Here is a 24,848-nt window from a genome sequence, read left to right on the forward strand (position 1 = left end):
CTTAAGATTTACTTATTTTGCGTGTACGAGTGTTTTACCTGCTTGTGTGTGTGTTTACCACCCGTGCACAGTGCCCATCGTGTACGAGTGTTTTACCTGCTTGTGTGTGTGTTTACCACGCGTGCACAGTGCCCATCGTGTACGAGTGTTTTACCTGCTTGTGTGTGTGTTTACCACCCGTGCACAGTGCCCATGGAGGTCAGAAGAGTTCACTGGATTCCCTGGGCCTGTGACCCAGATGGCTGTAAGCCATTGTGTGGGTGCTGGAAACCAAAGCCAGGTCCTCTGGAGAGTGACAAGTATTGTTAACAGCTGAGCCGACTCTCCAGCCTTGATTTATTTTTCTAAGATAAACAGCTTGTCTCATTTATCTGAGTGTCTTCTAGGGTTTACTGAGTTCATGAGCAACATTAAAAACAACCACATCTTCGCTCTTCTTGTGGAAATGAAACGTTGCTATAAAATGCATATTATCTGTTTTATTTTTAAAGATTCATTTGTATTTATATATGAGTGTTTTGCTTGAATATATGGACATTACAGGCAGTGCCCTCAATGGCCAGAGAGAGTGTCAGATCCACTGGAACTACAGCCACCAAAGGTTATAATCACCATGCTGGTGCTGAGAATGGAGCACAGGTCCTCTGCAAGAACAGCAAGTGTTATTAATCACTAAGTCATATCTCCAGCTCCTGGTTTTGCTTTTTTAAAACTTTTTAACAATGTAGCCCAGGCAGCATCCAAATGAATTTGTTTGTTTGGGGTTTTAAAGCTTTTGGGTGTTTTGTTTTGAACTACACACTAAGTAGCCTAGGATGACTTCAAACTTTTGCAATCCTGCCTCAATCTCCCAAGTGCTTAGGTTTCAGAAATGTGCTACCATGCACAGCTCTTAAAAATGTTTATTTCGTTTCAAGATTTTTTGTTTGTTTTGGTTTTATTTGAAATAGTGCCTCACTATGTAGTCCTAGCTGACCTGGGACTACCCTGTAGACAAGCTGGCCTCAAGTTCAGAGAGATCCTCCATCTCTGCCTCCCAAGTACTAGGATTAGAGACATGATACATTACACCATGTCTGGCTTAAAGTGTATAAAATGTACTCTTGTTTGTGTTTGAGACAGGGTTCCTCTACATAGCCTTAGCTATCCTATAACTCACTATGTCATAGGCTGGCCTCACGCTCATGGAGATCTGCCTCCTTCCTGTCTCTAAGTGCTCGGATTAAAGGAATGCACCACCATGCCCAGCTTAAAATGTATTCTTAAGAACATTCATGGCCAGAGCTACCACACTAGATTGGGTATAATGTTTCCACAGAGGGAATAGAGAGCTTTTCCTATTTCATGAAACTATAGAAAACTTTTGTTTGTTCTGTGTAAGTAGAAGGAAGTTCATAATACATTATTTAGCAATATCTGATGACACATGGCATAATCACCTATTTTCACAAAATGTGTCAAACCAAAGGCATCTTTGACGCAAGACAGACACTAGACAAGCCTAAAAGCATGTTTTAGCAGGTAATAGTATATGCTACTTACAATTATATGGGAGTGTAAAAGACTGCACTGATTTCTTTAAAATATACCTCTAATGTCCAGTACACCACACTGCAAGATATTTTTACTTATTTGGTTGGTATTTGAGTTTTAGTTTTTTGAGACAGGCTCTCATTCAGTAGTCTGATCTGGTCTGACACTTGCTATGAACCTAGGGTGGCCTCAAACTCATGGCAATTTTCCTGCATCAGCCTCCCAAGTGCTGGGACTATAGGCATAAACCACCATGTTCAGATACATCTTAAATATAAAAGAGATATAGTTTATGTCAAATAGCATAGTGGGGCTGTACAAGATGAGGATCAGCGTTCAAATCTCCAGCACACATGTAAAAGCAGGATATGTCCTAGAAAAGGACAGACAAGAGGAACCCTGTGAGTTGTTGACCAGCCTGTCTAGCACACATACATGCACATTGTGATGGTCTGAATAAGAATGGCCCCATATAGGTTCACATATCTAAATGCTTGTTCATCAGGGAATGGCACTTCTTGGGAGAGATTAGTAGGTCTAGCCTTGTTAGAGTAAGTGTGTGACTGGGGGTGGACTTTGATGTGTCAAAAGACCAAACCAGGCTCAGTCTCTTTTCCTACTGCCTGTGGATTAAGACATAGAACAGCGAGAGTCACTTCTCCAGCACCATGTCTGCCTGCATCCCATCATACTCCCCACCATGACGACAATGGACTAAACTTCTGAAACTATGCAAGCCCACCGTAGTTAAATGCTTCCCTTAATAAGAGCCCCATGATTGTGGCGTCTCTTCACAGCAACAGAACACTGACACACATATATGTATACATATACGTATAAGCAGGACACAGTTGCATGTGTCTGTAATCCTAGTACTCATAAGCAGAAGTGGAAGAATAACTGGTTGACATAACATGTTCCAGGATAGCTAGAACTATATTGTCTCAAAATGAATGAATAAATAACATAAATTATGTACATACAAATAAAGACTTAGCCTCTAACATAAAAGCATTCACCTGCATGAAATAACCAGAAACATGCAAAATCAAAATTCTTTGTGATCTCAGAGAATAATTAACTTACAGCAGTAATAGTAACCAGAACTGGCAGGTTAAAAAAAAAAAAAAAAAAAAGAGGAGAGATAGCTGTGGTGGCTGTTACACACCTGTAACCTCAGTTCTCAGGAAGCAGAGACAGGTGGACTAGACAGGTGGACTGGTCACAAATTCAAGGTCCAACTGGTCTATAGAGTAAGTTCAAGGCCAGCCCAGGTTCCATAGCAAAAACCTGAATGAAGATGCCAAAAAGGAAGAGGAGGAGGAAAAGGAAAACCACAACTGTCGAGTAATAGATAATCAGATTCCCAAGTGGCCAAGAGAGAAAGGACACACTAAGTGGTAATATTTAAGCTAGGAAAAGAGGTCTGTGGCCATTGTACTACTATCTAGAAGGCCACAGAAAGAGGAACTGATAACAACATGGAAGACAGACTACTAAAGAGTGAATGAAGAAAGGAAATCGTGAAGAGACTGCTGTGATAAGTAGGAATGTTACTATAATAATCCAATGCAGAATGGATGGATCAGGAAGAATTCAACAGTAGCAACAGCAGAAGCATCAATCAATATCAACCTAGCTTAATGTATGTTGCATCTATATGTATTGTCATCTGATCTGCATAACCTTTATGAATGAAAGCCACTATTGCCCCAACTAATAAATGAGGAAACCGAAGTTTAAAAAGATTAAGTCAGTTTTCAAAAGTCTGCATGGCTAATAGGTAAAAGAGTTTGGACAGAAATCCAAGACTGAGTGACTCCAATGTCCAGACTCATGACCATACATTCTTCTACTATAGTTCAAACAATAGGAGAAAGGACTGTAATCAAGAAATCCTAAGGATTAACACACCATCAATGAGACTTCATGACCACACGCCCCAGGTAAGATCTCTACTTACCCACTAACTTTTCCTTCCTGAAATCCTTCTGAAAATTATTACTTCCTTCATCTAGAAATGTCTTCTAAAACATCTAGGTAGGCTTAACAGATGTCCAAAGCTGAATTTTTAACCACATCAAGTTTTAGTATCTTGCAGAGGGATTTTTTTTTTAATCCAAAGTCTTGCTTGTGGCAGCTGTTAATGGATCCCAGTGATATAGCACATGCTTAGTATATACAAGGCCATGGGGTTCAATGCCTCACTTAAAGTATCACTTAAAACAAATACCTCTACCCTCACCATAGGACGAAAACAAAACAGAAAGGCTAGAAAGAGAAACAAGACGCTGGAAAGATGGCTCTGTGGTTAAGTACACTTCCTGTTCTTCTAGAAGACCCAAGCTCAGTTCTCAGCACATGTATCAGGAGTCTTGCAACTGCCTGCAACTCTAGCTCCACAAAATTCCACACCCCCTTCTGGCCTGCATGTGTACCTACACACACATGGCACACACACACACACACAAAGATATACACACATACACATAAAATCTAAAAAAGTATTTTAAAAGAGAAATTCAGAATTGAAATAGAACACTTTCTAGTCAGAAAAGCAATCTTTGTATATTCAAAATTAATGAAAACTTTTTTTTTTTTTTTTTTTTGGTTTTTCGAGACAGGGTTTCTCTGTATAGCCCTGGCTGTCCTGGAACTCACTTTGTAGACCAGGCTGGCCTGGAACTCAGAAATCCGCCTGCCTCTGCCTCCCAAGTGCTGGGATTAAAGGCATGCGCCACCTCGCCAGCATATGCCTTAGAAATCCTACAAAGACAGTTGCATAGAAGAAATGCTCAAGACAAAAAGGTCTAAAGTAAGCATGGGGGGGGGGAGATAAACTCTTTAAAATGCTTAGTTATCCAAAACATGCATAATTTTATCCTAACATTGCATGATAATGTTTTTCATAAAACATTATGCTGGAACACTCTGGGGAAAATTGCCAACTAATGGTTTACAGACTTAATTCCAATTTGATAACTATTATATAAGTAAAAATTGGATGGACCTGCTCTATTTGAATATGCAAACCATATTTTATCCTTTACAAAAATATTTGTTGAACTGTCAGTTTGTACTACAGGATTGTTAAATAAGCAGGCCAAGTGTGGTGGTGCATGCCTTCAGTCCCAGCACCTGGAGGCAGAGGGAGAAGAATCTGAGAGTTCCAGGCTAGCCAGGACTACAACAGAAAGAGCCTGTCCCAAGAAGGAAGGAAGGAAGGAAGGAAGGAAGGAAGGAAGGAAGGAAGGAAGGAAGGGAGGGAGGGAGGGAGGGAGGGAGGGAGGGAGATACTTCCTTTAAGAAAATAATCCCAGCCGGGCGTGGTGGTGCATGTCTTTAATCCCAGCACTCAGGAGGCAGAGGCAGGCGGATTTCTGAGTTTGAGGCCAGCCTGGTCTACAAAGTGAGTTCCAGGACAGCCAGGGCTACAGAGAAACCCTGTCTTAAAAAACCAAAAAATGAAAAAGAAAAAAGAAAAAGAAAATAGTCCCAACTGAGTAGTGGCAGCTCATGTCTTTAGTCTCAGTGAGCTTGTGAGGCAGAGGCAGGTAGATCTGAGTTGAAAGCCAGCCTGGTCTGTCCCAAGACAATCAAGGCTACACAGAGAAACCCTGTCTCAAAATAAATAAATAAATAAAATAAAATATAAAAAGAAAGAAAGCAATTCCTACTTTCTACTCATGTTTTACATGAGTAGAAAGTTTTTGTTTTTTTGTTTGTTTGTTTTGTTTTTTGGAAACAGGGTTTCCTTGTATAGCTCAGGCTGTCCCAGAACTTAAGCTCCTCCTATCTCAGCCTCCAGAGCACTGGGATTACTGGGATTCCAGATCCATGCCACCGTGTCCATCTTACTATCCTGTTATAGCACTCATTTTCACCATGTTAGTGCAATATCTTAGCTATCAAACTCAGAGTGTTCCTTGTTATGACTATAGGCAGCCTTAGTAAAACATGGCATATCATTCTCACTGAATTGCACATTCAAACACAAAGTAATACTTGCCATGTTTTAACAAACAGTGCTAGTATAGCTTCATCTCGGGTGACTGGCTCATCCCAGATATTAACCACTAACCACAAGTGTCAGCTTTAAAATGTTAGAATTGTTAAAGCCAATAAATAACTTGCAACTCAGTGAAAGATGTAAGAATTTCCAGTTGAGTGATTACAAACTAACTGATAAGACTCTTTTCTGAGACAGGGTTTCTCTGTATAGCCTTGGCTGTCCTGGAACTCACTTTGTAGACCAGGCTGGACTCGAACTCAGAAATCTGCCTGCCTCTGCCTCCCGAGTGCTGGGATTAAAGGCGTGCGCCACCATGCCAGGCTCTAACTGATAAGACTCTTAAGGCCCTCATTTTTCTACAGTATGTGTACGTGGAATTTAAACTGTGTTAGTTCCAGTTTTAACTTCCAGCTGAGTCGAAATTCTACAGCCTGAAAGCAGGAAATCCAAAAGGAAATTCCATCATCAGATCCTAGGGCTTGGCAACTCAAGGGTTCTGGGCAGCAGATACAGAAGTTCTCAAGCTCCTACTATAATCTTACCTCATATCTTCAAGTAAGTCACATTCTGCCTGATGTTTGGCTTGAAGTTTTGTCATCTGCTCACCTTGAATGTTTCTCAGCTCTTGTGTAACTTTCACCTAAAACATAGTATGTATTTATGAAGGCTTTTACTACAATTTGAAGGAAAAAAATTACTTAAAGAAGATACTATTTGTTAGAATGTATACTTCTAGTTTTCCTATCCCCCAAAACCAAAAAGTTCATATTTGCCATCCAATTTTATTACTTAACTAAGTTTAATGAAAAAAATTAGCCAGAGAATGTAAGACATAGGGCTGAATAAAAATTCACAAATACAAAAAAAAATTGCAGTTTAAAGGGGTGCAAACTGTCATTCTGCTTTCTCTTGCTTCCCAGATACAGGCATTAACCACAGAAGCAGGGAGCACAGATTAAAGAGTGTACCTAATACCTAGCGACCGAAATTTACACAATCATGAAATAATATTCATGAATAAACTACATAAAATATTCCATAATGGCTGCAAGAAAGCACACAGTCTCAGAATGATGCCCTCCACTCTGACAGCGCATCAAATCATAATCTCTTTCTCACAAAGGAGAATGCAAAAGTGACCTTCCAGCATATGCCGGGCTTTTAAACTAACCCAGCAAGCCAGGCCGGGTGGCAGCCCACTTCAAACGGAGAGAACCGCCAAAGCCAGCTGGCTGGAGCCATCCTGGCCAGGCCTGACCCTGGGATTGCAATTGGTGTGTGATCTTGGTGGAATCCCGACCACCAGAGCAAAGCTACATGGAGAGGTGGGGTACACGTGCAGGGGGAAAGGGGGAGGATCGGTAACTGGGGGAAAAAATCAGATTAAGAAGAGAAAAGAAAGGGAAGCATAGATGATGAGTTACTCATAAGGCAAATGTTTGCCCACAAGGGAAGGATGTAACTGTCTCTACCCACTGCTCAGAGTAGATACCTAGTATCCATCTGAAAGATTTAAAAAGACAAGGACACAGCCTTGGCAGTGCGGAAAGGTGTAGAAGAGAGCAGCCAAGCTGCTGGCAAGCCCCAGAGCACCGTCACTGCCACCCAAGCCATCCAAACCCCAACCGTGGTGCTCAAACCATGCATGCATCGCCAGGTTCTGGATTTCGTACTGGAAGCTCTGCCTGCCGTTTCCCTGGCCCCCTAGCCCGAGGCGGGGCAAAAGGGATGGGGGGGGGGGGGCGTTAAGCAGGACCCGTCAATCCTTAATTTGCTTTCCCTTGGGGTGGGAGGGCGGAGACCGTTCCAACTTCTTTTCCCGCAGCCCCGTGGGAAAAAAACAGGCCAAATCTTGAGGCGAGACTTGAAACAAATCCCCCCGCGAATTTGCCAATGGGTGGAGTGTCGACAAGCGACTGGAGGACTCGAACCTGGCGCAGACTAAACAATCCGTCACGCACAAGGCTCTGCAAATCTGCAGGGGCTCCCCCGCCTCTCCCCCGTACAGCTCTGAGAATGCACTTTGCTCTGGGCAGCACTGCCATGCAGACAGACACACACATGCATGCCCGAAAAAAAAAAGAAAAAAAGAAAAAAAAAAAAAAAACTCCAGCGTATGTCTCGGGGGGAGGGAGGTGTCCTCCCTAGTACTGAGGAGCACTGGCCGCCCCTCCGTCAGAAAGACACCCCGTACACGCGACCCCCTGCCTGGGGCGGGCGGCAACTCTGACAAGCCAAGAAGCTAGAGTGGTCACGGCCCCTTGCGGGAAGGGGGAGGGGGCGCAGCGGTCGCCCCAGCCGCGTCCTTTGTACGCACCGCCACCCCCCAAATCTCCAAAGCCCCCCGCCAGCTGCGCCCTTACCTTCCTCGGCGGCGGCTGCATGATGCTGAAGGGACATCAATCCTCCGCCCACCCCCGACGGCGGCGTTTAAAGGACTGTGAGGGTGAGGAGGGTTGGAGAAAAGGGGGCGGCCCAGCAAGCCAGGGCGCGCGCGCTTGTGTGTGTGTGTGAAAGGAGAGCCTGGGGAGGAGAAGGAAGAGGAATCGGCCCGGAGGCTGCGAGGCAGGCGAGCGGCAGGAGCAGCCGGGTCGCAGCGAGTGTGGAGAGAAGGAGGAGCGCCGGGAAGGCCTGGGGCCCGGGCGGCCCGGGGGGTGTGTGAGGGAAGGAGGCGGAGACGGACAGGGGGCGGGGGCCGCGAGCGGGGCCGCCGCGGGGCGGGGGGCGGCTCGCGGCTCGCCGGGCGGCTGAGGAGGAGCGGCCGCGTCGTCCGCGCTCGCCGCCTGCCGCGGCCCGGCTGCAGCTGGCTGACGCGGCGGCCCCCCACCCACTCGGGCAGCCCGGCCCTCGCGGTGCCCAACGCCCCCGCCCGGCCCGGGAAGGAGGAAGGCGGCGCCGCGCTCCCCTGCTAGAGCTCCGCCAACCACTCAGGCCGCGGGAATTTCCGGCCCCTGGCGCGCGCCACAGCGCCCTGCTCCGGCTGCAGAGGGGATGCGCTCCCGGCCACACCGCCTGCTTCGGGGGGACGGGGGGGGGGGGGGGGAGCGGTTAGCCAGGCCGCGCCACGGGGCTCCGGATCTCGGTGTGAGAAAGGGGGAAACTTCACGGATTGTTCGGCCGAGGGGAAGGGTGGGGACGGGAACGGGACTCGAGAACTACCCCAGTTCTCTCCGACGATGGAACGTTCCGGACGCTTCCCGTCCTCCCTCCCCCCACACCGAGCAGGCAGCTGGGGGCTTCCCGCGCGCCTTCCCGCCAGCCCGTTGGGGCGCGCGACTCCTCCGGGAGCGCGCACGTGGGAGGGAGAGGACTCTGCTCCGACGCACGCGCACAGGCCGCCCCCGCCTCCCGCCTGCATCTGCGGCTGCACAGTTTGTGTGGGAATTTGGCAGGAGTCGAGGGGGGCTAGGCTTATAGTGGGATTGTTTGCAATAAGGAAGGAGGTACCTAAGAGGATTCGGGATTTTGCTTTCTCTCAGTTCCTCAGCGTACCCTCTCTCCTAGTCAGCTAAACGTGCACTGAGAAATTTAGCATGAACAAGTCCTTTCACAACTAGCCGCAGGTGCCAGACCTATGCCATTGGAGGACAGGTGAAATAACCTAAAATTGCCAGGCAAAGGAATGGATGCCCCTCTATGCCAGAGTACTTAGCCAGACCTCGTGGAGTTGACTGGGGAAAAGAATGAAAATCTCTTGAATCACTCCCGTATCATAGATAGGAAGGATGGTGTCTGCAGAGAATTGGAGCCGTTCTCAAGCTCACATGGCATGCCTAGAATCCCAGGGGCTGAGTGTGAGGAGGGGTATCTTGCTTGGTGTTAGGGCGCATGCCTAGCAACCAGAGAGGCCCTGGGTTCATCACTAGCATGGCAGAGGAAAGGACTAGGTGAGATTAAGAACCATAGGGAGACAGCAAGGGCCATGGAGGAAGCCTCTGAAGGAAGCCCTTGTCTGGAAGGGAGGACTTCTAGGTCAACTCACTTGGCCTGCCCTGAACTAGTTAGATAAACTCAACCTCATCTGACAATGACAATGCTCTTTCTCCTCGGGGTCCTATCAGGCACCTTCTCGCTCTGTCCAGACCACCCAAGGAGTATCAGGCTCCCTTTGGCTTGCTTGGAATAGTAGAAAACCTTCTTCCTCGTTCCTTGGCACTAATTTTGAGCCACAGCTCCACACGCAGCCACAATGTGAACTGGATCCCCCTTCCCCCACTTCATTCAGTACTTGCAGTCCCAGATAGCTGTTCTCAGAAACTCAGTTCAGGCATAAAAGGAAGTCCATGAGACTGGACTAGACCAGGATGACTTACTTACCAGATAACCTACTGGCTCTGTGACCAGAAGATGAACTCCTACCCAGGTGTTTTATGTTGAGTTAACCCACATGCTAACAGATGAGATGAGGAGTCAGAGTTGAGAGCTGTGTATAAATTACAAAGCCTACTCTACTGTTTCTGGTTTCCTTGAAGCCATCCATTTGCCACCAGTGTCCTCATTCAGATCAAGGAAGGCCTGGGGCAAGGGAAGAGTGGATGGGAACCCAGAGTCCTGACCTCCACTGAGGCACAACCACTAGAGGTCGGGAGGTGGCCCTATTCTCAGCCTCACCACTGTCACATGGTCAATACTCAACAAACATTCATTGATAAAATATTGATAAAATATTTGCGGCCACCCTACTTTATGTGAAGCTTACACCAAACACTAGGATATGGAAGTGAGCAAGGCAGATTCACCCTGAGTCTCAGACTATTGTGTGGAAAAGCTAGGGTAACAGCACCTGCCCAGATGTCCTGCATGCAGCAGGTGCCTGATCGAGGGTCTCCAAATTCTAGTCCTGGGCTTAGCTGCTCTGGCTCGGGGATTATCCTGCCTCACGTCCTTGGAAGTGAATACTGTGGATATAAAGTTTCTGAATGTTGGAAGATTTGAGATCTCCTAGACCACTGATCTGATTGCACTCAGTGGATATTGGAGCTCATCTAGAGCATAAGGTAAATGATACTGTGCATGGTCTCAAACATCTACTAATGTAATCCCAGCCCTTGGGATGAGGCAGAAAGATCATAAGTTTGAGGCAGCCCAAATTGTCTACAGAGACCCAATAGATAGATAGATAGATAGATATGACAAAAAGAAAGTGGGGCTGGAGAGATGGGTCAGCAGTTAAAAGCACTTATTGCTCTTGCAAAGGACTAAGGTTCAATTCCCAGCATAGCCACTCACAACTGTCTAACTCTAGGCCCAGAGGATCCAATGCCACTTTCTGGTCTCTGCAAGCCCCAGGCTTGCATCTAATCACACACATACACGGAGATAAAACACTTGTACACATAAACTAATAAATCTTTTTAAGTTTTTTTTTAATTTGCAGTGTGCCTTTTCAAATCCTAAACTTCCTTATGGTTTCTTCAAGCTAATGTTTACAGTAACCTTATGACATATTATTTTCTTCATTTCTACAGTAAGAACCCTAAGACCCACAAGAGATAAATCACCGCCGGGCGTGGTGGCGCACGCCTTTAATCCCAGCACTCGGGAGGCAGAGGCAGGCGGATTTCTGAGTTCGAGGCCAGCCTGGTCTACAAAGTGAGCCAGGGCTATACAGAGAAACCCTGTCTCGAAAAAAAAAAAAAAAACAAAAAAAAAGATAAATCACTTGCCCTTCTCATGCTTCCAAGTTCACCCTGCATATGATCAGCACCCTGGGGCCCCAGGGTGAATGAAAAGGGGGGGAAAGGAGGTAGCAGGCTGAGCACCATCTTTAATCTCTCCATTTACTGACTGCAGGTACAATGTGCCTGCGCACCTTGTGCTGCCACTGACATGGCTTCCATGGTGATCCACATCCTCTTAAGGCATAAGCCAAGATAAACCCTTCTTTGCTCAAGTTGCTGCTCTCAGATGTCACATTACAAAACCAAAATGGTGACTAATGTCGCCAGGAATAAAGCAGGCTTGGAAGCATAAAATACAGGACGGAGCAAGGGATTTCTGTGATCTCTGGAAACTTGACTTAAGTGTCCCTCTTCCAAAGAGGATGGGGACTTGAAGAGTTTTGCTTCGGTAATAGTAGTAAGCACATTGCTAGCAGAAAGACCTCTTAGATTATTGAAGGGAAATCTGCAGAGCAGCATGCTCTGTACCTTCAAAGACAGAATTAGCAAATCTTTTCAGGTCTCAGGAAGGTTTTCCAAGCAGATCAGTCCATGGAGGAAGCGAGCATTTCCATCCTGAGGCTGTGTAACAGGTACTGGCCCCTTTCCATCAAAGAGACTACATATGGGATCCTGACTCTGGAAAGATATCAAGAGCGAGCATTTGTGCCTCCATGCTTCAGACAAGGAAATGAGCATGCTTTCAACCCCATTTTCACACACTGAGACTCAAACATAAACTATCCAGAGACTCAAGAACTATCCAGAGTCACTGAGCTGATAAAAGAACCAGCCTTGGTGTATGGATCCTTCTGACTTTGAAGCAACACTAATAAGCACCTGGAGGGATGATTAAAGTCAGAGCCAGGATTAAAAGCTGGCCTACATCCTCATAGAAGCAGAGGGAGGGGGGAAGGATAGGAGATTTGGTGGTGGGAGGGGAGAGGATAACATTTGAAATGTAAATAAAGAAGATATCCAATAAAAAAAATAACAAAGATATACAATGTGAATTCATATGGGTGTTTTGGCCAATTCTATTTAGTTGAATAAAAGGGTATGAATAAAAGGGGAAAAAAAGCTAGCCTGATATAGCTGTAAGTGGGAACTGGAAGGCCAGCTTCTCTGATACTCCAAATAGTTCCTGGAAGCAAAGTATACAGAAGTCCTTTTGTGGCTACAATAGGTGCCTCTTCCATCCTCTTGCCCATGTTGCAACGAAACACATAGACATACCACACACACACACACACACACCACACACATGCGCGCGCGCGTGCACTGCTCTCGAACACATACTTCCACAGTCCTATCTGCTTCCTTTCTCTGTCATTATCCCTGCACCTTGACACAGGCTGCACAGGGATTCTTGTCAGCACATCCAGAGGCTGGTCATTCCCTGCCTGGGCCTCAGCAAGCCCAGCTGAAGGCACTGCTGAAGATGACTGGGTTTGAGGACCCCACTCTCATTCACCTCATTACTACCCTGCTCACCTCTCCATTCCCCCACTGCCCTTTGTTCTTCTCTCAGTGGATTCCCTCACCACAGCCCTCCAGGGGATTATATCTGTCTTCTCAAGTGAGCTCTCAAGACAGATTCCCAATCCAGCCACCAGAATAGAGCAGGGGCTTTCCCTACGGCACCCAGTGAGTAGGTAGCAGAACCAAGCCTTGGATTCCATCAACTGCTCCTCAACAAAGGTCTTTATTCTGGACTTAGTCACAAGTAGGTCTCTGGGGTGAGACTAGAGCTCTGTCCCAAAGAGCTCCCAATCTCAGTGCTTGACCTGAGGTCACCACACTGGGACATGCAAGGCCAGGAAAGTCAGAGTCCTGATCCTATCATATAGTAGCAGAGATCTAAGCCCAGAGGCAGGTCCTTAAGGTGCAGGCAATAGAAGAAGGAATTTCCTGGTCATTTGGGGCTCCTGCCCATGAGTATTACAGCTGAGGGCATAAGGACAGGAGTATAAATCCCAGAGATATGGTTGGAGCTGGCAGACAGGTGAACGTTCTAACCCTGGCTTTGTTAGGTGCTTGCTTCCAGACATGTCACTTCAGCCCTAGTTTCCATTTCTGCAGACTGATAGTAACAGATTTTTTTCCTGTCTCCCTCTTAGGGGGACTGCTGTGCAGGCTAAATGAACTGTCAGGTATATGGAATATATAAAGGGCTGAGTAGGCATGTAAGCCAAGGACTGCCAGTCTAGATGCAACAGAGGAGGCTGAGTGACGGTCTATGTGGGATGCTGAACAGAGCTTCCACCACTAGCTGCACTGTGATTACAGCTCTGAAAACCAGGTATCAAGGAATGGAAGTCAGGTGGGTGGAAGCATGCTAGTTCAGTGATCGAGCAAGCTCCCTCTTCCACCTCGCTCTGGCTCCTTGACAATCTTAAAGACACTTTTCAGTGTCTTTGAACTGAATGGCTTCTTCCCTTATTCAGTCAGAGGGGAGAATGGATGTTAGAGTTGTGGTGAAAATTAAATGGATGATTTATGCAAGTGCTGGCCAATTGTGCTGGCCAAGGTTGTTCTAGTACCATTGTTGAGAGAGTCAGAGACAGAGACAGACAGAGATGGACAGAGACAGACAGAAACAGAGAGATAGAAGAGGCCAGGCTGGCAAGATAGGTCAGTGAGTGAAGGAGCCCTTCACCAGGCCTGGCTATCTAAGTTTGATCCCCTGAACCCACATGATAGATAGAAGGAGAAAACCAACTTCTACAAGTTATTCTCTGATCTCTACATGCATGCCATGTGTCTCAGTCAGGGTTTCTATTCCTGCACAAACATCATGACCAAGAAGCAAGTTGGGGAAGAAAGGGTTTATTCAGCTTACACTTCCATACTGCTGTTCATCACCAAAGGAAGTCAGGACTCGAAGTTAAGCAGGTCAGAAAGCAGGAGCTGATGCAGAGGCCATGGAGGGATGTTCCTTACTGGCTTGCTTCCCCTGGCTTGCTCAGCCTGCTCTCTTATAGAACCCAAGACTACCAGCCCAGAGATGGCACCACCCACAAGGGGCCTTTCCCCCTTGATCACTAATTGAGAAAATGCCTTACAGTTGGATCTCATGGAGGCATCTCCTCAACGGAAGCTCCTTTCTCTGTGATAACTCCAGCTGTGTCAAGTTGACACAAAACTAGCCAGTACACCATGCATACAAAGTAATCAAGACATGTTAAAAATATTAAGGCCAGTTTAAGGGTCCACTCCTTTAATTCCAGCACTAGGGAGTAAAAGGCAGGAGGACCTCTGTGAGTTCAAGGCCAGCCTGTTCTCCATATTGAGCTCCAGGACAGCCAGAACTATATAGAGAGACCCTGTCTCAAAAGCAAGTAAACAAACAAAAATAAGTAAAAATTATTTATTTATTTATTTATTTATTTATTTATTCATTCATTCATTCATTCATTTATTCATCAAAACAATTAAAAAGGCCAACCCTACTAGTACGTTTCTGTAATCCCTCCACTTGGGAGGTACAGGCAGGCAGTTCTCTGTGAGTTCAAGGCCATTCTGGACTACATAAGGAGCTTCAGACCAGTCAGGACTACAAAGTGAGACTGAAAGGAAAGAAAGGATTTAAAAAAGAAAGAAAGAAGAAAGAGAAAGAAAGAGAAAGGAAGGAAGAAAGAATGAATGAATGAATCCCCAGCTAGAGAGGTGGCTCATAGTTAAGAGAAATGGCTGCTCTTGCAGAGGACCTAGGTTCAGTTCCCAGCATCTACATGGTGGTTTATAAACCATCTCTAACTCCAATTCCAGGGTATCCAACACTCACTTCTAGCCCCTGCAGGCACCAAGCACAAAAGTGACCTCAGGCATACGTACAGACAAAACAGTCATACACATAAAGTTTAAATGGTAATTTTTATGTTGGTGATGGTGCACACTTTTAATTCTAGCACACAGGAGGCAGAGGCAGGCAGATCTCTAGGCTACACACTCCAGACATAATGGAGTATGCTTTTAATCCCAGAATGCAAAGGAGATTACTCTCTGTGAGTTCAAGACCAGGCTGGACTACAAGTGAGTTCCAGGACAGCCAGAGTTAAGTAAGGCTGTGTCTTAAAATAAAGATAATAAGAAATACATCTTTTTAAAGGTTTTTTTTTTTAATTCCCATGAGGAAAGATTAAGCCCCACTAGAGTTCTAGGCTTGCCTATCTCTTACTGTGGGCCCCTGGAAAATCTCTGATTCTTCCTCGGCTAGTTTCTACATCTGTAATACTAGGACTCCACTAAGACGCATTTCCAAGGACCAGCCTGAGAAGCATAGAATGGTACCAGTATATGACCCTTCTGTGAAGAGGGTACCCAGAAGAGTCAGGCAGGGACCTAAGGAGAAAGATGGAATTGTGGAATAGGGACAGCAAATTGGGGACGCGTCAGCCTAATATGAGCTGCTTTGTGGAGGAAGTAGGCCCTTTTCAGCTTAGGAAGCCTGCCTGCCTATTTTCCCACAGCCTGCCCAGTTAACGCCTAAACAAAACAAGCTTTCCTGCTCCCTGCTGCCTGCTGGAGGGTGGGGAGCCAAAATGAGCGTCCTGAAGGCTGGCAGACACCCTGGCATCCTGCCTGTGCTCCCTGGGCACCCGCCCTTCCCCTGTCTGCAGCACCACCCTCAGCCTTCGAAGCCCCTCCACACCCATGCTCCCCTTCATTTCCACCCTTTCTAGGTAGATACCCCCAATTTCTAAGCCTGCCTGACTTCCTAGGCCAGCGTGGGCCACTAAGTCCAGGTTTAATTCTCACTGTGCTGTTGTGGGCAGAGCATCTGGCATCAGAATGCCTGGAGTGGTTGTCGGTCGCCATGGGAGGGAATTCCCTGGCTCAGGAAAACTCTTCCAGAGGGAAAGAGCAGGTGGCAGTCTCCCCACAAGACAGATGCCGCCCACAATGTAAGCAGAGCCAATCCTGGGATGAGAAGCATCAAATCTAACAACACACACACACACACACACACACACACACCTTCTGTCTGATGCTTGTCTATACTAGGCATATTAATACTAGCCCGTGTCTCATAATAGCTACCGTGTAGCAGACTCTATTCCAAACACTTCACCCAGATACCTAATTTAATACTCATATCTCTGAGGTAGGTACTGTCATTAGCCCCATTTTATAGACAAGGCATTGATAAGTAATTCGCCTAAGGGCTCAGTCCCTAAGTGGCATACTGAGATGTGTCCTCAGTTAATAAGGCCAGTGTGTGCTATGTTAATCTGTCACTAGATGATAGTATCCCCATAAAACATCACATCTGCACTTGGAACCTGGCAAAATACATCTTGTATCTCATAATCCAAACACTTGGACAGATTGGCTGAGGATGAGAACGGGTAGGAAGTACTGTTTAACCCTCTCTTAGGATGGAGTCATTTTTTTCCCTTTGAAACTAATTTCTCCTGTATTCCAAGCTATCCTCAAGCTCAATATTCAGCCAGCGAGGGCTGGAGTGAGCAGAGGTCCTGAGTTCAATTCCCAGCAACCACATGATGGCTCACAATCATCTAGACAGCTACAGTGTACTCATATACAGAAAATAAATAAATGAATCTTTAAAAAATTTTTTTCAGCCGAAGATAACCTAGAACTTCTGGTACTTGTACCTCTAAATGCACACAGTAGCATACATAATTTATTCCATACTGGGGATTGAACCCAGAACCTCGTGCATGCTAGGCAAGCACCTTACCTACTGTACTGAGTTACATCCCAGTCCAATGCAGTAATTTGACTTGGGAGGAGAGGTAGTGGCTGACACGGGGAAAATAGCTCTTGTTATGTGAATGAATGCCCTTGACTTTCTTCCATCTCTAAAATAGGTTACAGTTGCCCACCCTCCTCCGTATAAAAATGTGGCTGTGTTGAGTCAGTGTGTCGGCACTAGTTTCTGGAGTGTAAGGGGTTGTTTATAAGCACACCCAGCTGGCTCCTGACAACAGCTGTCATAATAATAGCTAACGTTTTCTGGATGCTTGGGGGGGCACCAGACACAACTCTGAAGGCTTTGATGTGTTCACCCACTGATTCTCTCAATTTCCATTATCTTGATGTTAAGGATGGAGTTAAGTAACTTGTCTAAGATCATAGAATTAGTAACAAGCAGGGATGCCAGATGGCCCTGCTGCTGTGTTCCGGGTTAACCACTCCATCTGAGTTGCTGGATGCACCCAACTTCCTCCTCATGGGAACTAGGCACCAAATTTAATTGAGCAAATGGAGACTTTACCCATAATGTTCAAGAGCTCCCAATGTAGACAGGCAAGCAAGGTCTGAATCTGGGAAATTCCAAGCACAGTGCTATGTGAGTTCCCAGTGAGGAAAGACTAACTCTGTGTAAAGGAAGGGACTCAGAGGCTGCATTGAAAGTAGGCCATGGTGCCTGAGATCTTGGTACTCAAAACAGAGGAACAGTGAAAGCAAAATGCCAGGTTGGATGGGCCTGAGCCAGCAGGTCAATCCTAACTAGTGAACTCTTTACAGATCCCCTTCTTGGTTGTTTGGCCTAAAACATAAAACACACGCCCTTTGAAGCCAGGCATGGGAGTAGATACCTGACTAGGGCTTATGAGGTGGATGAGAGAGGATCAGTATAGCTAGCTGGTCTTTGCTACTTTCAGGTTCTTCTTTTTCCCACCCTTTATTCCTTCTGCCAGTCCCCCCACTAGATAGTAGAGAAAGAAGGAGAGAAGAGAGAGAGACTCACACTCACACACACACACACACACACACACACAGAGAGAGAGAGAGAGAGAGAGAGAGAGAGAGTCCTGAATCTAATCTCTTTCTTTTGTTTCTTCTTTGAACATGACTACTAACAAAACTCCAACCAACCCCCTTGGCTGTTGGGGTGCTAGCATTTATATAAACTCTAAAAAGTGCCCACAATTACAAGCATCACACAATCACAGAAACCATCTGCAGCTGGCAAAACCACACCTCTGCTAGAGCACTGGGCATATCACAGTCAGCTGCTGCAGACAGCCCGAAGCAGCCTCAGATCCCCACACCTGGGACTGAAATGAAAACATGTTCTTATAATATTTTTGTATTTTTTTTTAAAGAAACCAAAATTTCAGAGTTCTCACCACAGGTCAGGAAATCAAAGTCCTCCTCAGCTATGAAGTAAATTTGAGGCCAGCCTGGATTCCTTAAGATTCTGTCAGGGTTGGGAGAATGTGATAGCATATGCCTGTTACTCCAGCCATCAAGAGGCAGGAGCAGAAGAGTCACCACAAGTTCAAGGCTTACCTAACCTACATAGTGAATTCCAGATCCTGAACTCAAAGCCATTCTGAGCTACACAGGGAGTCCCAACACAAACAGAACAGAACAAGCAATGACTTTTTATGGTATTTACTGCCCTGTGTTATAGGAACATGTTCTGGCTGCCTTTCTTGTGATGACAGTGTATCTAGAAGGCATGCTGGATGGATAGATTTGAAGGCCTGACACTTGGAAGTTGACCAAGGGTGGAACAGGTAAAACACTGAACATAAGCATCCAAGCCATAGAAACAGGCCTAGTTCAACAGGGTGTGCCTGGAGGCCGGGCTACACAGCCTGGTCCTTTACTCCTATGTAGCCTTCTCTCTTTGTCTGCTGCACAGGGACTGTGACCTTCAGTAACTCCTCCCAGAAGTACCTTGTGAGTGGGTGGCCTGTAAGGAGAGGACACGATGGGTCAGAAGGATAAGACACTGGGCTGTTGGCTCAGTAATTAAGAGCACTGGCTGTTTTTCCAGAGGACCTGGGTTCAATTCCCAGAATCCATATGGTGGCTCACAACCATCTGTAATTCCAGTTCCTCTTCTGGCTACCTCACACACCAAACACACAAGTAGTGCACAAACACACATGCAGACCAAACACCCATACATACATATTTTCTTAAACTGCACAGGGTCTGCATAGATCTAAGCCGGATGGCATCCTAGCACTGAGAGGGGAAATAAACACAGTTTCTAGAGATTCTCTCCGACTGACAACCACTCACTAAAGAAAAATTAATTTTCTCCAGTGGACTCTCCATGTGTATACAAACCACACTTAACAGCAGTAGACGGCTGACACAAAACTCAGTGGTAGTTTTGGAAGTTTTTGGCTCATAATACTTTGGGCATTTTTATTTTTCCTTACAGGTCTTTTGTTTGTATATCATGGTTTCCAATTTCAAGACTTCTGCCTGTGAAAATGTGTGAATCCCTGTGTCTGATGTGTTTCATGCGCTTTTTCTTTTGAATTTTTACTTTGTCCTATTCTGGCTTATTTGTTTGTGTGTGTGTGTGTGTGTGTGTGTGTGTGTTTATTGTTATTATTTTGAGGGAGGGGTTCAAGACAGGGTTTTTCTGTGTAGCCTTGATTGGCCTGGACACACTTGGTAGACCAGGCTAACGGCAAACTCACAGAGACCTGCCTGCCTCTGTCTTCTGAGTGCTGGAATTAAAGGCATGCACCCCCACTGCCTGGCTGTTATTATTTTTTTTTTAGATGCCTGTTTGTTTTCTAATGAACGAGAGAAATAAAGGGTGTGGATTTGGGTAAATGGGGAGGTTATAAAAGGAGTTGGGAGAGGATAAACTTGATCAGAATATATTATATGAAAAAATCTATTTTCAATTAAAAAAAGAAAAAATGTACTTTTGTGCAAAAAGAAGACGAAGCACAAGATACCCGGGGCTGGGTCACACTAACACCCATGCCCTCCCTCTCTGCACACTGAACATTTGTTTGGGAGTTTTCAGACTGACTGGTCTGACTTTTAACCCCTGCTGCTTTTGCTTTGTGGCCGTAACTATATCTACGAGATGCTGGAACCTCTCAAATACCTCTCACAGCCCCTCCCTCCAGTGTGTTCATTGTATCTCACTCTGACCCTTGGCACAGGTGTGGCCCTCAGAGCTCAGTCTCTGTAGATGTTGGTATAGACAGGAGAATAAATGGCTATTGCCAGACTCTAGTTTTGGGGTCTTGTTTTTGTTTTGCTTTGTTAATTTCATTGTTGGCGATCAAACCCAGAGCCTTGTGCTTGTTAAGCAAGTGCTCTATCACCTAACTGTGTCTCCAGCCAAAGTCTTGAGTTCTTTAACATCAAGGGTCATGGTACTTTCTAAGACTTTACTCTCTGGGGCAGCAGACAAATCTTCTCTAAGTCAGTGCTGATCCCAGGAAAGTGACTGTATCAAGGCCACAGGGCACCCCATCTGATCGACAATCTTTGAAGATAACTCTCTACTCAACACTCCCATCCATCCCTGTGTCTCAGAAGGTCAACCCTCAGAGGCTGTGCCTCCAGGCCACCTTTCCACTTGGGCTGGTTGGAACAGTGAGGGGACTTGAGGGTCAGAGCAGAGAGGGGTTGTCATGTTTTTCCTCTGCTCCCTGTTGGATCACCATCCCACTAGGCGGCTCTGCCTCTTCCTAGGTTTCAGGAATAGGAGTACCGAGACCTTTCTGGCCTGAGATAGGAGTTTCCACAATTGCTCAAAGGGAGGCTCTGAGGCTGGACACTATTACTGATGTACTTACAGACAGGAGCCTAGCATGGCTGCCCTCCAAGAGGCCCAACAAGCAACTGACTGACAGATACTTACACCCAACCAATGCTGAAGTCGGGGACCCCTGTGGTTGAATTAGGGAAAGGCTGAAAGAAGATGAGGAGGAGGGTGACTCCAAAGGAAGACCAGCAGTCTCAACTAACTCAGACCCCTTAGATCTCTTAGACACTGAGCCACAAACCAGGCAGCATACACTAGCGGGTACGACCCCCGCCATATATATATATAAAATCAGAGGACTTCCTGGTCTGGCCTCAATGAGAGAAGACTCACTTAACCCTCAAGAGACTTGGGGCCTCAGGGAGTGGGGAGGCCTGGCGGGCTGGGGGAGGGGGGAGGCATCCTCTTGGAGATGGGGTGGGGGAGAGGAATGGGATGTGGAACTGTGGGAGGACCAACAGGGAGGGAGGTAATGACTGAACTGTAAAAAAAAATAAAAGATATTATATATATTATATAGAGAGAGTTACCACAGTTGCTGGCCTCTAGATGATGACTTACCAGCCTCTTGACTGTCCCTTTAACCTATGCACACTTCAGTATGCTTATTTCTTCACTGAAGTCTCTTGCAGGCAGATGCAAGGTCCTCCACCTGAGTCTGCCATTTAGATCAGCCACATCAAGACTTTCCTCAGAATGCTAAGCCAAGTAAGTGAGCAGCCCCGCCACCATTCCTACTTCTGGACAAAGGGCTAGCATTTCTAGGGAACCGCAGGGTCTGATTCTGGCTTATCTGTCACTTGAGAAACCTCTTGTGGGCAGAGTCAATGAGTTGGAGCACTGTGGCAAGGTGACAGCTGCTGATGTGACTCAAGGCACAGAACAAAGCTTGCTTCCAGGCAGAGCTTTGTCATCCACCTGCTCAAGCAACTGAGCAGGCCTCAGCAGAAAACCGAGGGTCAGGAGCTTCAGGCAGGTTCTCCAGGCCTGGCAGGGCCTGGCAGAAACCCTAGGGTGCTGGAAAAGTGACAAAGGACACTCATATCAAAAGAGAGAACAAAGGCTTGACAATAGGAAGCAGGACTCTGAGGGAAAGAATATGATGCTTCCCATTGACACTCGGCTTTCCTCAAAGCATAGCCCCTGTGATGGCTTGTATATGCTCAGGCCACGGAGTGGCACTGTTAGGTGTGTCCCTGTCGGAGGAAGTGTGTCACTGTGGGTGTGGGCTTCAAGACCCTCATCCTAGCTGCCTGGAAGCCAGTATTCTGCTGGCAGCCTTCAGATGAAGATGTAGAGCTCTCAGCTCCTCCTGCACCATGACTGCCTGGGTGCTGCCAAGTTCCTGCCATGATAATAATGGACTCAATCTCTGAACCTGTAAGCCAGCCCCAATGAAATGTCTTTTATAAGAGTTGCCTTGGTCATGGTGTCTGCTCATATCAGTAAAACCTTAACCAAGACAGCCCCTCACCATACCCCACCCTGGAATGGGACTCCTGGCCAGAGAGGGGCCTCCAACACCCTCATAAGCTGTCCTTCACCCTCACAAGCTGTCTTTCTCCCTCAAAGCTGGTCTGCCAGTCACTCAGCCCCTTTCACTTCCCTTGCTAACCACACCTGCCCTGACCAAAGCCACAGGAGCGCCTACATTTCAATTTTCGTTTCCTCTGCACCTTTGTGTGTTTCTTTTTCTCGACAGAGGTGGGGCCTGACACCCTGAGCTCTCTCATCACGGCCTCTTTGCAGTTACTCCTGCCTGACCTCAACCACATACTCTGTCCTCTGCCTTCCTAGCTGCCCAGATCAAGCTGTCTGCCCCTAGGCTCCTCTGCTTAAATGCACCCTGTTTTGTCCAAATTAAGTCCAACATCTTGGAGATTTTGTTTTTTGTATTGTCCACATTTTTTTTTCAAGAACTCATCCAAAATATCCCAGATAAATAGCTTTTAATTCTCGTTATCTTTCTTTTATTTATCCTGATTAATTTGAAAGCAATATAACATGTAACTGTCTATACTGTTAGCAACTATACACAGCCAATCAGATTATTCTTTTTTTCATTTCGTTTTGGATGTATTTTGTGTTTCTTTTTTTTTCAACAAGGACTCAAGTAGCCCAGGCTGGCTTCCAACTCACTGTGTAACTAAAAATGACCTTGAACTTCTAATCCTCCTGCCTCTACCTCCCAAGTGTGTGTGTATTTGAACCTTCCTTGAATATTTTGAAGCCTATTCTTCACATAGTTTTATTTATTTATTTATTTATTTATTTATTATATGTAAGTACACTGTTGCTGTCTTCAGACATTCCAGAAGAGGGTGTCAGATCTCATTACAGATGGTTGTGAGCCACCATGTGGTTGCTGGGATTTGAACTCAGGACCTTCGGAAGAGCAGTCGGTGCTCTTAACCGCTGAGCCATCTCTCCAGCCCCTTCACATAGTTCTTAGTGGCATATTTAGAATATCTTTTAGAATAAGGCACCTGCTATGATCTAGCTACAACTTTTCAAAGGCTACAAAAACTTCCAGCTAAGAGCCAGGATTTTTCCATTTATTTTGATTCTCTCTTAAAGGGCTTGCTTGAAATTGGTAGATAATTCTCTCATCTACAGGAAGAGAGGCAGTCAAGGATAAATTTTAGAGTGCTCCTTCCTGCCCACTCCGCTACCCACTCTTCACTGTAAGCTTTTTCATGGGTGCCAGAGTGGCAGCTAAGGGCAAGCTTATTGGTCGGCACCAGCCAGCCTAGACATCCTCACCTCCCAAGTCCATGTGTTGCGCCAATCACACCGTATGCACCCATTGTCCCACACTTGCTGGGCTGCCTTAGCAATCTCACACTTTTTAATGACTTCTGCATGCGCTGGTCCCCTTGCCTTCAGCACCTTTCCCCCCTCTCTCTGCAAGCTAAGCTCCCATTTCCCCCTTTTAAATGTCAGTTCAAAGCCATTCTTATTAACAGTTTGCCCATACCTGGGTGCTATTGCCTGCCTTTGGATCCCAGCACTACAGAGGCAGGCAGATCTCTGAGTTTTAAGGCCAGGCAGAGCTACAGAGTAAAAATGTCTGTCTCAGAAACTAAAATAATGAGACTTCTTTGTTAGGTTTTTTTCTTGTTGTGTTTTGTTCTGTTTTGAGACAAGGTCTCATTCTGAGGGCCACACTGACCTGGAACTCACACTGCAGCCCAGGCTGGCTTCATACTCACAACCTACTCTTTGCCCGAGCCTTGTAGGTGCTGGGTTACAGGTGTGAGCCACCAGGCTTGTGAAAGCCACTGCTTCTGTGAGGAAGTCCTCCTTTCCCTCCCTAGCTGTGAGTTTGTTCTCCCAGGCCTAACCTGACTCAGATCTTGAGGAGAGCACCAAGCAAATGCTTCTCTTTGGCTGCATCCTCTTTTCAATTCCTCTTTCTTTTCAAACTCGAGCCCCACCTGAGCAACTAAAGCTATGTGACCTTAGGCAAGTCACTGCACCATCTCTGGACCTCCCCCTGAGAGGACCCTTTCTCCTGCTAATGATCCTCCACAATGCTAAGTCCACTGCCAGCAAGGTTACAGGGGCCAGACTCCTTATAAACAAATTGCCTCTTGGATCCCTGTCCCCCCCATCCCTTCCAGAAATCCTTATTTCAGGGGTGAATTTAGCCAAGCCCCACTTCTTAAAATAGAAGTGCCTGAACTCAGCGAAGCATTGAGATTTGCCTGTCATGAACCTATTTCATAGCTTTTTCCTTTATTGTCCTCCTGAATCCTTGAGCCAGCCTACTTGCCAAAGATAACCTCTGACCAGGACTGAGACCAGACAGCAAGCCTTCTCCTGCACCAGGCTTTCTCCTCACCTGTTGCTGCCCCATGAACTTTCAGGGCCAAAGCTGCAGACATCAGACAGTTTTACTTCCCTCCTGGCTTCAGAGACTACACAAGAGCAACTGTCAGAGCTCAGGCACTTCCGTTTCCCTCGGAACCAGGCCTCCTTTCCACCTCCTCTCTAGGCAGCAAGCAAGCTGTGGGCCTCTGCGTGTGCCAGCTCCCAGATGGTCTTGTTCCTCCCGGAGGCTTAGGCCAGTCAGCATCAGTTCTGACCTCCCTAGGGGCGAGAGAAAACCTTGTGTGCTTGAAGCAGGAAG

General features: G+C 46.3%; 1 protein-coding gene across 2 annotated transcripts in view; it reads right to left on the reverse strand.

Annotated features, from left to right (window-relative positions):
- The window catches only part of Fchsd2 (FCH and double SH3 domains 2), a 186,127-nt gene extending 177,932 nt beyond the window's left edge, over nucleotides 1–8,195 (reverse strand). For both annotated transcript variants that reach the window (XM_021167292.3, XM_021167291.3), the window contains exons 1-2: nucleotides 7,909–8,195; nucleotides 6,088–6,185 (exon numbers count right to left, since the gene is read on the reverse strand). In XM_021167292.3, the coding sequence (XP_021022951.1) occupies nucleotides 6,088–6,185; nucleotides 7,909–7,929 (119 nt within the window). In that variant the 5' untranslated portion in view covers nucleotides 7,930–8,195. The remainder of the gene's footprint in view (nucleotides 1–6,087; nucleotides 6,186–7,908) is intronic.
- Nucleotides 8,196–24,848: the final 16,653 nt, after the last annotated feature.

The sequence above is a fragment of the Mus caroli genome, unplaced genomic scaffold (assembly GCF_978045245.1).
Source record: "Mus caroli unplaced genomic scaffold, Mus_caroli_1 scaffold_8, whole genome shotgun sequence".
Classification (NCBI taxonomy): Eukaryota; Metazoa; Chordata; class Mammalia; order Rodentia; family Muridae; genus Mus; species Mus caroli.